Source organism: Lycium barbarum, chromosome 4 (genome assembly GCF_019175385.1).
Source record: "Lycium barbarum isolate Lr01 chromosome 4, ASM1917538v2, whole genome shotgun sequence".
NCBI lineage: Eukaryota > Viridiplantae > Streptophyta > Magnoliopsida > Solanales > Solanaceae > Lycium > Lycium barbarum.
The window spans coordinates 128,666,286-128,679,392 of NC_083340.1; the positions used below are offsets into that span (position 1 = coordinate 128,666,286).

Consider the following 13,107-nt stretch of genomic DNA (forward strand, 5'->3'; position numbering starts at 1 on the left):
AAACTCGTTGTCCATGGTGAAAGCTCGAAGCATTCTCAACTCTCAAACGCCTCAATTCGTTGCTCGTCGAAAGGTAATTTCAATAATATTTTGTAGCTCTTACAATTCTGTTTGATATTGAATTTTATATTGGTTTCGTTGGTAATTGAATTTTATACTGGTTGTTATTTAAAGTCCCATTTTCATCTTCTTAGTTTTCAGTTGGCAAGTTCGTTTTCCAAGAACCTTCAGCTTTTAGCCAGTTCTCATTTGTCGTAGTTGTATTAGTAGATGGGTCAATCAAAATTTTTTCTACTGATTAGTGTTGCATCAATGCTTGTACTTTTTCTCAGGCTGCATTCGTTCCTGCATCAGAAGGTGCAACGGATACTAGTTACTTCACAAGTCATTTCTCTTGGAATCTTTCAGATGAACAAGTATATGCAGCCAGTGAATATAAGGATTTTAGTGATGATGGCAGTGTTAGTGGTAGTAGTAGCTGTCTAGATAATCGCCAAGATGAACAGGTGTGTTGGTTATCACCCACAAAATAAATTAAAAAAAATAAAAATAAAGGACTGGCATGTTAAGTCTCAACGTGTCTTGATCTCTCTTGATTTTTCATTAAGTAGGTTTAATTTTGATGAAATAATGTCCAGGGTGATCAGTATGCTAATGCAAGAACTTGTGCGCCAATTTGGTACTATAATACGTCAGGTAATCTCATTGTTTTTCAAGTGTCTCGACACCTTTTTGTAGGTGTAAAGCTAGTAAGTAGTAACTTTTTTTAACCTTCAAACTTCAATGATTGTCAAATGAAACCATTTTGTATCCCGAAGCAAAACTGCAAGAGAACACGAGAAAAGGTTTGAGAAAATAGTGGTACATGCTGAACTTGCAGGAGTAGTAGTTTTTCTGATAAACATGGGGCCTGTTTGGATTATAACTTATGGCTTATAAGCCATAAGTTAGGAATCCTAACTTATGCCTTTTGGCTTATTTTTGTTATTATTCTGGCTTAAAACTAATGCTTAAAAGCACTTTTTTATCTTACCCAAACACTACAAAAGTGCTTAAAAGCTATTGACTTAAAAGCACCTAAAATAAGCCAATCCAAACAGGCTCATGGAATGTGCTGAGTGTTGAAGAGATGTTAATATGCTTAAGCTAGTATCTTTCGTCATTGTGATTTCCTGTTGCCTGTAAAATTATACTCTGATTTCCTGTTTCCTGTAAAAGTATACTCAATTTTGAAATCCCTCACATCATTTGCTCCTTTTTTGCTACCAATGATGTTGTACTCTTTTTAATTTTCAACGGAGGTACATATCGTTGTACTTGTCCTGCTGTTAATTATGCATTGTCTCTCCTTAGCGAGTAAGTTTGCTGATTTACCAATTGAAAGATGTCTGTTGTCTGATCTTAGCCTTCATCGTTCTCTATCTATGTAACTTTCTTTAGTTTATTTCTTGTTACTGTAGGAAATAATGGTAAAAGAAAGAAGGGTAGCGTATCTGAGTATATTATGATGTTGCACCTTGTTTAAGAGTGAATGTAGTTATTATTTGCTCCAATTAATTTATTTTTATACTCATTGCTTAGTCTATTTGTCAGATCACTCAGCACAAGTGGGCAGAACCTTTTATGGAACCCGTGGATGTCAAGGGTCTTGGATTGCACGATTACTATGAGGTAAAGGCTTTGAATTTTCTTGTCCGTGTACACTTATTATATCTATGATGTTCTTACGAATCCTATGCTCCTTTTATTTCTGCTAATACACGTGCTTTTCTAGGTTATTGAGAAGCCTATGGACTTTAGTACTATCAAAAGCAAGATGGAAGTAAAGGATGGTTCTGGCTATAAGCATGTCCGAGAGATATGTGCAGACGTTAGGCTAATATTTAAGAATGCAATGAAATACAATGAGGAAAGGGATGACGTTCATGTAATGGCGAGAACCTTATTGGGAAAATTTGAGGAGAAATGGTTGCAGCTTTTGCCAAAAGTGGATGAAGAGGTACAACTCATATCCATGTATTATCCATAGTCTTTTTCTTTAGTATCTCGTGTAAATTGCTAAGGTAACTGAATCATTTTCTTCTAGGCTATTGAATATGCTATATATGAGAACGAGATTAGGATTTTAATTGGATTTTTAAGTAAATAATTGATACATTAATCTATGAACTACTGCTCATAGGAAAAACGGCGAAAGGAAGAGGAAGCAGAAGCCCAACAGGATATGCAGCTCGCTCAAGAGGCTGTTCATGCCAAAATGGCTAAAGATTTAAGCCTTGAGGTAGTTAAGGCTCAGATTCCTTTGCACAAACATAAAAGTTTTAATCATATTGTCCTGACTGTTTATGATCTTCCTCTTCGCACATATTAAGCTGTAGAAAATGCTTAAACTTATCTGTTGAATTCCAGCTTGATGAGGTGGACATGCAACTGGAAGAACTCAGGGAAATGGTCCTTCAGAAATGCAGGTTAGAACCTTAACAAATAACTTTCTTCGGTTAAGCTGTGCGTTTATTAATTCTTAAAGTAGCTGATTGGTTGTAAATATACCTTGTACTCCAGTCCTGTCAAAAATGCTAAATTACTGGAGGAAACAGATCTAGCCTAATTAGAATGATAAAGTGAACTTGTGTAACTACAAAAATCCACACATTCCAGCAGGTGGTGGAAATAGAATTACATCAACTGTTATAACATCAACCCCAATAATCTACTATTCTGAATAATAAACCAGTTTTTGACCAATCTTGCTAAGAAAATTGTTTCTTTGAAGTGCAATTCTATTGTTAATCTGCTGCACCTGCTGAAATTTTGTATGTGTCCCAAGTCTGGTCCTTTTGGTGCACAAATTGGCAGTAATGCAAAAAACCAGCAATAGTGCTGAACTGCTACCAGTTGCTGCAGTCTTTCTTTGAAAAAACCAACAGGAGTCTTGCATGTGTGGCCTTGTCTTGTGTCCTTGTATGTTGTCTCTGCTATATCTTGCATTGTTGTCCAGACCTGTTGAGATGCAATAGCAATAATACCAAGTTATACATGCTTCTGATACCATCACAGCAGCCATCCACCACCAACAACCTTATTTGCACAAGCTGTCCAGCCTTTGTGCAACTAAGCAGCATACTATGATGTACCTCTTCATATCCCATTACCCATGTTTGTTTCAAGTTTAGATTTGTTTAAACCTCAAGGAGTTAGTTATTCAGTCCCTGTCCCTTTTCAAAATTGGTATCTGTTTATAATAAGTTTTATCTTTGTATTATGTGCGCGTGCATTTGAAGGGTAGTGACATTATTTATTCTCTTTTGTAGGTGTCGAAAATGAAGAAAGGGAAGGAGACAGTGAAGACGTTGATCTTACTTGAGAAGATCTTTTATGAAGCTTTCTACGCGTTCTAAGAATCTTTTTGCTATCGAACATTTTGAAACTTATCCTAAATCTTGAAATGTAAAACTTAATTATGCATTTTGGGTTGAACATTTTGGTTTTACGGGTATATATGCTGGATTAGGAATGTTGGATATTTTGGATTATGAAAAATTTGTGTTTTCTGATTTATGTAATTTGTAATGTATTATATATATATATATATATATATATATATATATATATATATATATATATATATATATATATATATATATATATATATATATATATATATATTTATAACCAGGGCTACTATTTCAGATAAACCATTACAATAGGTTGTTCCAAATAATTGCACTGGATTTTTGTACATACAAAAAGACCGTTGCAATAGACAAAAACCGTTGCAATAAAGGAAAAGCCTGTTGCAATAACCTCTACGAAACCGTTGCAATATCCTCAAAAGTCATTGCTTAAAGGGATATGGGGACGGTTGGAAACCGTTCCGAATACACACAAAAAACTCGTTGCAGCAGAAAGAGGAACAACCGTTGCTGTAGATATGGCTATAGCAACGGGTTTTACCAACCGTTGCAGAAACCGTTGCCATAGATATATTGGAACGCGAGCAAATGGAACACACGTTAAACCGTTGCTATATATCTATAGCAACGGTTCGCATGTCTATAGCAACGGTTTTATCGGTGTTGCCATAAGCCTATTTTCCAGTAGTGTCTCCATCGACGGGCTTGATAATTGGAGAAGAAAATATGAGAGAGAAGGAAGAATGGGTTATTTTTATGAAATTGGGTTATTTGAATAATTTGGGAATTTTCGTCAAATGAAGGGTATATTTGTTAACTTTCATAACGGCAGGGGCAAGAAAGATCCAAAATTAGGTCGGAGGATATTTTCAGCCATTAAAACAAAGTAGAAGGATATTTCTGACCCTTTTCCCTTTAAAAAAATGATAAGAAAACTTTGTTTGTTTTTTTGACTTGATTTGCTCCTAGAAGTCCGACATTGGTTAAAACACTCTTAATAAACGTGAATTCGTACTCAGAAGGACTCGGACCTGAAAACTCTGGCTAAAATTGAACGAGTAATTATAACTCCATCACAACCTTTGTGTGTGTAACTTCTCATGGGTACGCGGTAACTCTGCTTAGGGTATAAATTGTTGTTGGTTTAAATAAAGAAAATTATAATCACACTGAATAACTTAGTATATATTTTAAAGTTTAAATATAAAAAATTAAAAATATTGAATCGAACCAAATAAATTAATATACCACAAGCGACATGTCAAGTAGTTCTCGTTGCACGTTTGTTTCATATCAAGCACCACAGATGGTATAAAATGTAATTAAACATGAGCGTGATGAGCAATAAATAATAGTATAAAGAGAAAAGTGCAAGCCAAAATTAATGAATAGTAAGCCTATTCTATTGAGTTGATTGTTAAATGGTAGATGATTAGATATAACCTGAAAAATTAAAATTACTTAAACAGATATAATATATGAGAAATGAAAAGACTTGTAAGGTATAAAAATAAAATAAAACTAAAAATTGGAAGTTCAAAGGATAATTCTTTTTCTAACCAACTACTGGAAAGGATTAGGCCTTTGTGGCAGATGTTGCCTAGCGACTCACCAAGGCAATGGAGTTTTAAGGGAAATAGGAAATAATAGAGTAACAATTTGACATAAAAATTAAAAGATGAAGGCTAAAGCGACTTGAACTGTATATCTCTCTATCAATAAACAGTTACGTGTTACAATTGAAGTGTTCAAACTAATAGCAAACAGTTAGTGTATTTGGTGCATCAGTAGATACCAACTAAATTTCATCAATCTCATTTATATTTCTATTCATTAATATAAAATCTAAAGCAATATCAACAAACACTATAAAACATATTAGGCGCGCGCACGCACACACTAGTTCTAGACACGTGCGTTGTACGTGCGTGTGAAATAATAACGTAATTTTTTTTGGAGTTACAAAATGGCCTAGATATTTAGTAAGTTTCTAAAATAGCCTAGTGTAGTATCTTAGATATCTCGAAGAAATATCTAGATATTCTAGATTATCGTTAGAAGATAAAGTTTACTAGATTTTTCTTATAGATATATCTAGAAGAGTTTCTAGAACCATCCCTAAACAAGTATAAACACGGATGACCTTAGTCATTTGTAGTGACATCAATACGACCTAATTTTACCCAATTCACAGCAAATTTAAGAAAGTCGTCTTCCATTAAAGTTCCTTTCATAGCTTCCTCTTCTTTATTGAATCTTCCTTCCTTAGTTAAAAATCTTGGGCTAGCAGAAGGTCATCCCAATTTAATTTTTCTTCTACTATTTCTTTATAGTGCATCCCATGTCAAGTAGCACAGATAGTATAAAAAATAATTAAACCTGAGATGAGCAACAAATAATATAAAGAGAAAAGTGCAACCCAAAATTAATGAATAGTAAGCCTATGCTATTCGATTGATTGTTCAATGGTAAATGATTAGATATTGTCTGAATCTGAAAAATCAAAATAGTTGAATGGATAAAATGTATTAGAAGTGAAAAGACTTGTAATGTATAAAAGGAAAATTAAACTAAAAATCGAAAGTTCAAAGGATAATTCTTTCTAACCAACTATTGGAAAAGAATTAGGCCTTCGTGGAAGATATTGCCTAGCGACTCACCAAGGCGGTGCAGTTTTTGAGGGAAATAGGAAATAATAGAATAACAATTTGACACAAAAACTAAAAGATGAAGGACAAAGGGACTTGAAGTGTAGATCTTTTTATAAATAAACAATTACATGTTACGATAGAAGTGTTGAAACTAATAACAAACAATTAGTGTATTTGGTGCATCAGTGTTAGATTCAGAATAGCGCCAATATAATTTCATCAATCTCATTTATATTTCTATTCATTAATATGGTAAAATTTAAAGCAATATCTACAAACACTATAATTTATTATGCACATATCTATATATATATATATATATATATATATATACTAGTTCTCGACACGTGCGTCCCATATCAAGTAGCACAAATGGTATAAAACATAATTAAACCTTTTCTTAAAAGTACATCCCCATTGGGATATTTTATTAATAAATAAAGGGAAACAAAATATATTGCAATAATAATGAAATAAATAAAGCACCTGATCTAGAAAGTAACGAAATCAAACACCAAGTCTAATTTAGAAACTAGAGTCGGCTCTTTCATGAGTTTCATCTCAAAATTTCACTCTGTTTGATCTTGAAATTCAGTGCTGGAGCTCCTAGATGAAAGCCTGCCGAAGGTGTAATCCATTCCTCTTAGCTTTGTGATTGGATTTTGCATCCGATTCTGTTGAGGGTGGTGATTTGAATTTGAAACGCCCAGTTGATAATCTTGTCTGAGCTGAAGGCTTGTTGATTGTTGCTCTTCTGGTATGTTTTCTAGTGTCTCTATTGAATTATTTGTGTTTTTGTTAGAATTTATGTGATATTTGACGTTCCCTATATGCACATATAGATTTTTTTTTATTATGCGCGCGCGCACACGCACACACACACACATATATACATACACACACACTAGTTGTCGACACGTGCATTACACGTGCGTCCCATATCAAGTAGTACACATAGTATAAAACATAATTAAACCTTTTTTTAAAAGCACGACCCCATTGGGCTATTTTATTAATAAATAAAGGGAAATAAAATGTCTTGTAATAATAATGAAATAAAGAAAGCATCTAATCTAGAAAGTAATGAAATCAAACACCAAGCCCTAATTTAGAAACTAGAGCCGGCTCTTTCCTGAGTTCCATCTAAAATTTCACTCTGTTTGATCTTGAAATTCAGTGCTGGAGCTCCGGGATGAAAGCCTGCTGAAGGTGTAATCCATTCCTCTTGATTTTGCGATTGGATTTTGCATTCTATTCTGTTGAGGGTGGTGATTTGAATTTGAAACATCCAGTTGATAATCTTGTCTGAGCTGAAGGTTTGTCGATTGTTGCTCTTTTGGTATGTTTACTAGGGTCTCTAATTGTGTTTTTGTTAGAATTTATGTGATATTTTGCGTTCCCTATATGCACATATCTATATATACTACTAGTTCTTGATACGTGCTTTGCACGTGCGTCCCATATCAAGTAGCTCACATGGCATAAAACGTAATTAAACTTTTTTTAAAGTACGGCCCCATTGGGCTATTTTATTAACTAGTAAAATGAAACAAAATGTCTTGCAATAACAGCGAAATAAAGAAAGCACCTAATCTAGAAAGTAACGAAATCAAACACCAAGCCCTAATTTAGAAACTAGAGTCGGCTCTTTCCTAAGCTCCATCTTCAAATTGCACTCCGTTTGATCTTGAAATTCAGTCCGTGATGAAAGCCTACTGAAGGTGTAATCCATTCCTCTTGGCTTTTTGATTGGATTTTGCATTCGATTTTGTTGAGGATGGTGATTTTAATCTGAAATGTCGAGTTGATAATCTCGTCTGAGATGAAAGTTTGTCGATTATTGCTCTTCTGGTATGCTTTCTAGCATCTCTGTTGAATTCCTTGTGTTGTTGTAGAACTTATGTGATTTTTGGCGTTCCCTATAGGCACATATAAAATTTATTATGCACACACACACACACACACACACATATATATATATATACCAGTTCTTGACACGTGCGTCCCATACCAAGTAGCTCAGATGGTATGTTACATGATTAAACCTTTGTCTAAAGTACGGTTCCATTGGGCTATTTTATTAATTAATAAAGGGAAATAAAATGTTTTGTAATAATAATGAAAGAACCTAATCTAGAAAGTAACACAACCAAATCAAGCCCTAATTTAGAAACTAGAGTCGGCTCTTTCCCGAGTTCCATCTCAAAATTGCACTATGTTTGCTCTTCAAATTCAGTGTTGGAGCTCTAGGATGAAAGTTTGCTAAAGGTGTAATCCATTCCTCTTAGCTTTGTGATTGGATTTTGCATTCGATTCAGCTGAGGATGGTGATTTAAATCTGAAATGCCGAGTTGACAATCTCGTAGAGCTGAAGATTTGTCGATTGTTGCTCTATTGGTATGTTTTCTGGCGTCTCTATTGAGTTCCTTGTGTTTTTGTTAGAACTAGCGTGATATTTGGCGTTCCCTTTATGCACATATAAAATTTATTATGCACATATCTACATATATACTAGTCCTCGACACATGTGTCCCATATCAAGTAGCTCAGATGGTATATTACATAATTAAACCTTTTTTTAAAGTACAACCCCAGTAGGCTATTCTATTAATTAATAAAGCGAAATAAAATGTCTTGCAATAATAAAGAAATCACCTAATCTGGAAAGTAATGCAACCAAATCAAGCCCTAATTTAGAAACTAGAGTCAGCTCTTTCCTGAGTTCCATCTAAAAATTCCACTCCGTTTGATCTTGAAATTCAGTTTTGGAGCTCCGGGATGTGTAATGACCCGTTTGGTTGTTATGGACATTCTTTCCCTTTTCTCCGAAATACCCTTGGTTGGATTTGTTCTGGTAGCATTTTACGCGCGGGATTAGTGAATAAGGGTGACCTATAGTCGATTTGGAAACAAACTGATCAACCTAGGATTTCTGAACAGGTGCTAACTCGACTGCTTTTGCAGAGTCTTGTGAAAATTAAAGAATCCGCATCTGTAAATGTGGCATCGAGTGGCGGGCTGTGGCTCGCGTATGCGAAATTCGCTGAATTAGATTAGTATTTAATTCCCTACTTCAGGATTTGCTCTCATTTTCACCCCCAAAATGTTCTAGAGCTAGATTTAGAGAGATTTTAGATGACTTCTGTGGTTTTGGGCAGGGGTAAGATCTAAACTCTACTTCATTACTCCTTTCGAATCTCTATTTCTTCCATTAGTTAAATTCAAGTTAGGTTTTGGGTTTGGAAAAAAACCCTTTTGACTTGTAAAACCCTAGGGAGGTAAAATGTTGTTCTTCAACTAAAATCATGGGTTAGTTTGAGAGGATTTCATAGATTGTAGCTTGGACAAGTTATTTTCAACTCAAATCTCAACTCCTAAAATGGATTTTCATGTGGGTTAACTTTTGGGTCTTCCTTGAACTTTGGGGATTTTAGTAATTAGAGGAATCGAAAGCTCATTAACTTTGGTTGTTGGTTAATTGAGCTTTAAGTAGACTAATTTTACGTAAAAGTTTCGATTTTTCCCTTATGGGCTCGGGGTCATTTTTGTGTCCTTCTAGGAGTATGGTAACTTGGGGGTTCATAAATTCGTTTGCTAATATGGAATACTTATTTGATTAGACCTCGCTTCGTTCGGATGCATTCCAAAAAAGGGAGAAGCTCAAGGTGGATGGTTCGTGGATCATGTTCGGCTTCAAGGTAGGTTATGGTTTACTATTATTAGACTTTGATCAGGGAACATATTGTCACGTCCTGAACCTGGGCCTGGACGTAACCCGATATCCGGTGCCTAACTAAATGTGACCAAGAGAACCAACTGGTTGGATGAATTAACATGGGGTATACAAATATCTAAAAGCGGAAAATAAACTTAACTCATGTTGATCTGCTAAAGTCTGACTAAATAAATAACTGAAAGTTCGGAATACTGAATAAAGTCTTAAATATAAATACTATAGCCCACAAGGCTAACATAAAGGACTGTGACTCTGTCTAACTGCTAATATAGTCTATGAAGCCTCTAATGAAGTACTAAAAATTGACTGTTGTCGGGACAAGGCCCCCGGCATACCTGACTGTCTGTAAATGCTATAAAGATTGTACATAAATGATAAGGCCCTGAATGAACTGGGACTCACCAATCAGCTGATACTGGAGATTCTAGCGAGCAGATGTGTTACCCTGTAAATCATTACCTGTATCGCAAAAGCAACTAAAAGAAAGAACTGTATGTACTGAAACTAAAACTAAACAGATAACTTATAACTGATAACTGAAGTGAACAAAAAAGTAAAGATACAAATACTTCCTGTTCTGAATACAGATGCGCTTGTTTAACTGAATTAATAATATGTGTGGCCTCGGCCCAATATAAATGCACAAATCAATGGCCTTGCCTAAGTAAGTGTGTCAGTCAATGGCCTCGGCCAAATATACGTATACATAAGACTGTGCCCTCAGGCAATCACATATGTTCAAAATTCATTTATTATTAATAAGGAACTGAGATCACTGGAATAATGAACATTACTAAGCTGAGACATGTATTCAAGGACCAATTATGAGAACTGAAGCTTTAACTAGTTTATAAACATGCTGAATATTTGATACGCTCAAATTACACCTATTAATGGCGTAAAGCGGACGTTGTCAAATATAGTAACCCAACAAGGTTGGGGTCGAATCCCACAGAGAATATGGAGAGAAAAGAGTACTAATCGTATGCGATATCTTTAAAGGCTTTAATCATAATCCTGATAGTTTGAAATAGTTGTTGAATAATGTAATTAAGTATTTTGACTGAAATTGTATTTAATGCGAAATAGAGACTAAGGTTGTGTTCCCCAATTTGATTAGATATTATGCTTCAGGTTTCAATGTGATATACTTCTAATGGTTGTTCTATGAATATGCACTTGGTCTGTTAAGAACTTCTTAATGTTTTCCAACAGTTAAGTCGTATTTCCTCTTTATGATTCTTCCGAATGTAAAAGAGTTGCAATCGAAGAATGACCAAAAATGCCAATTTAGACTTATTCTCATCCCTAAGTTAGTCTATTAAACGAGGGTTAACGCCTCGAGTCATTGTAATTCAATCTTACCAATACTAACTTTCTTTCCCAAGAACAGTTAATATAATGGCTTAGGATAATGCTTGCAATCATCACCCAGCGCTAAATTATAAAATCTGAATGAATACAAACAACCATTATGCATATATCAATAACAGAAACCCATTCACATAATATCCATCATGGGTTCCACAACCTTAACTTTAAAATTAGCTACTCATGATTTTGGATAACAAAGAAAGCTTACAAGTAAACATAATGAACTTAAAATGCAAAAATACAAGATGGAATGAGAGTGAAGTTGTTGCCTTAAATGCTCCAACCACTTCTAAGATTAAAGACCTGGGGTTTTTGCCTCCAAAAGAAAATTTGAATCATGAATTAAAACCCTACATTAAGTATTTATAGAGACAAAAATCGCGCCAAGTTTCTGGACAAAAATGCCCTTACGCCGCATTGTTACGGACCGTAACCTGTGTTACGGTCCGTCCTTCAGTTCGTCATTTGTCAGCTTTGATGTTACGGCCACCATGCGACGGACCGTAACCTGTGTTACGGTCCATCCTTCGGAGGCGTAACTTGTGACTTTACTTGGCAACTCTCTGGAAATTTGGCTGATGTTACGGTGATATGTTACGGACCGTAACATGAGTTACGGACCGTAACACTACACCGTAACATTGATGGTTTCATTGAAAACTTTCTGGAAATTTAGCTGATGTTACGGTGATATGTTACGGACTGTAACACCACACCGTAACACTAATGGTTTCAATGAAAACTTTCTGGAAATTTAGGCCCTGTTACGGTTCAATGGTACGAACCGTAACATCAGTTACGGATCCCGTTACGATCCGTAACATGAGTTACAGACCGTCATTTAGCTCCAATTTGTCCGTTTTTCAGCGTTTCATCTCATTTCCGATCCTTAGTTAATCAACCCTATAAAACACAAAAATATCATAAGAAATAATGTAAAAACACTTAAAAACAAGCAACACTTCTAGTTACAAAGGCATAAAATATGCCAAAATTCACGGCACATCAGTATTCTAGACTGAGACTCATAGGTATCAAACACAAGTCTATATTGATTACATACTGAGCTCACAACATTCAGAATGAAAGTCATGGACGAATTACGAAACTAGATTATAGAAGTTCTGCAACTATTCAAGGAACTAAGCTTAACTATATTTGTGAGGCAATTCGTAACGTTGTAAAAGAACGCTGCGTAGGGAGAATCATTAGCATTCCCAAACGTAGAGAGTTGTCCTCACATACCTTAATTTCCTGCTCTTGAGAGCAATACAATGTTCGTCAGCCCTTTCAACTTTAATCTATAGTGGTACAAGTCAAAGGGATTCCATATTAGCAATAATATCTAAGTTTTGGCCATCAATGGAAGTTGTGGAGCTTCATCACCCATATGATTATAACAATCCTAAGTAAATAATCCAAAACCCTACTATAGTTCATATGATTATCTTTATCAAACCCATTTACTTTTCTCTCAAGAATGTATCAATTCAAAACTGCAAATGCATAGAATGGAAAAGGATTACCTTTTTTATGCTCAACTCCTTTGAATTTGAATTTGAGGGTTGCCACGTCCAACGATAACGTCTCAATCAAGGTTATATGGATTAGAAGGGTTTAATAACGTTAGAAGGGTATTTGAGAACTTACCTTGGAGGGTTCTTGAGGCATGGGACTTGTTCTCTCTTCCATTAGAATGATTTTTCGTGATTAGGGATGTTAGGGAAATAACCTTAAGCTTATATAGGGTTAAAACACAAAAAATTTGACCTTTGACCCGAGAATCGGACCCATGCGCGATGGGCCCGCGATGCTGGACCACCACGGGACCCCCTGCAGGTCAAGACTTCAGAGAGCATGATTTCCCGTGCTAGTCCGTGTGGTCATCTGTGCAGTGTTTTTATAACGCGCATAACTTCTTCTACACTGCTCC

General features: G+C 35.2%; 1 protein-coding gene across 1 annotated transcript; it reads left to right on the forward strand.

Annotated features, from left to right (window-relative positions):
* The first annotated feature begins 441 nt into the window (after positions 1–441).
* Positions 442–3,339, forward strand: LOC132638581 (transcription factor GTE1-like). Its single transcript, XM_060355415.1, has 7 exons — positions 442–506; positions 639–696; positions 1,594–1,671; positions 1,775–1,999; positions 2,183–2,281; positions 2,410–2,468; positions 3,312–3,339. Exons 1-7 carry the CDS (start codon positions 499–501, stop codon positions 3,322–3,324), a joined length of 540 nt encoding a protein of 179 aa, XP_060211398.1. The 5' UTR covers positions 442–498; the 3' UTR covers positions 3,325–3,339.
* Positions 3,340–13,107: the final 9,768 nt, after the last annotated feature.

Bases quoted from the DNA above. Each gene is read 5' to 3' on its own strand.
- LOC132638581 (XM_060355415.1), top strand. The intron at 697-1,593 runs GTAATCTCATTG...TCTATTTGTCAG, and splicing joins TTGGTACTATAATACGTCAG to ATCACTCAGCACAAGTGGGC. The intron at 2,282-2,409 runs GTAGTTAAGGCT...GTTGAATTCCAG, and splicing joins CTAAAGATTTAAGCCTTGAG to CTTGATGAGGTGGACATGCA.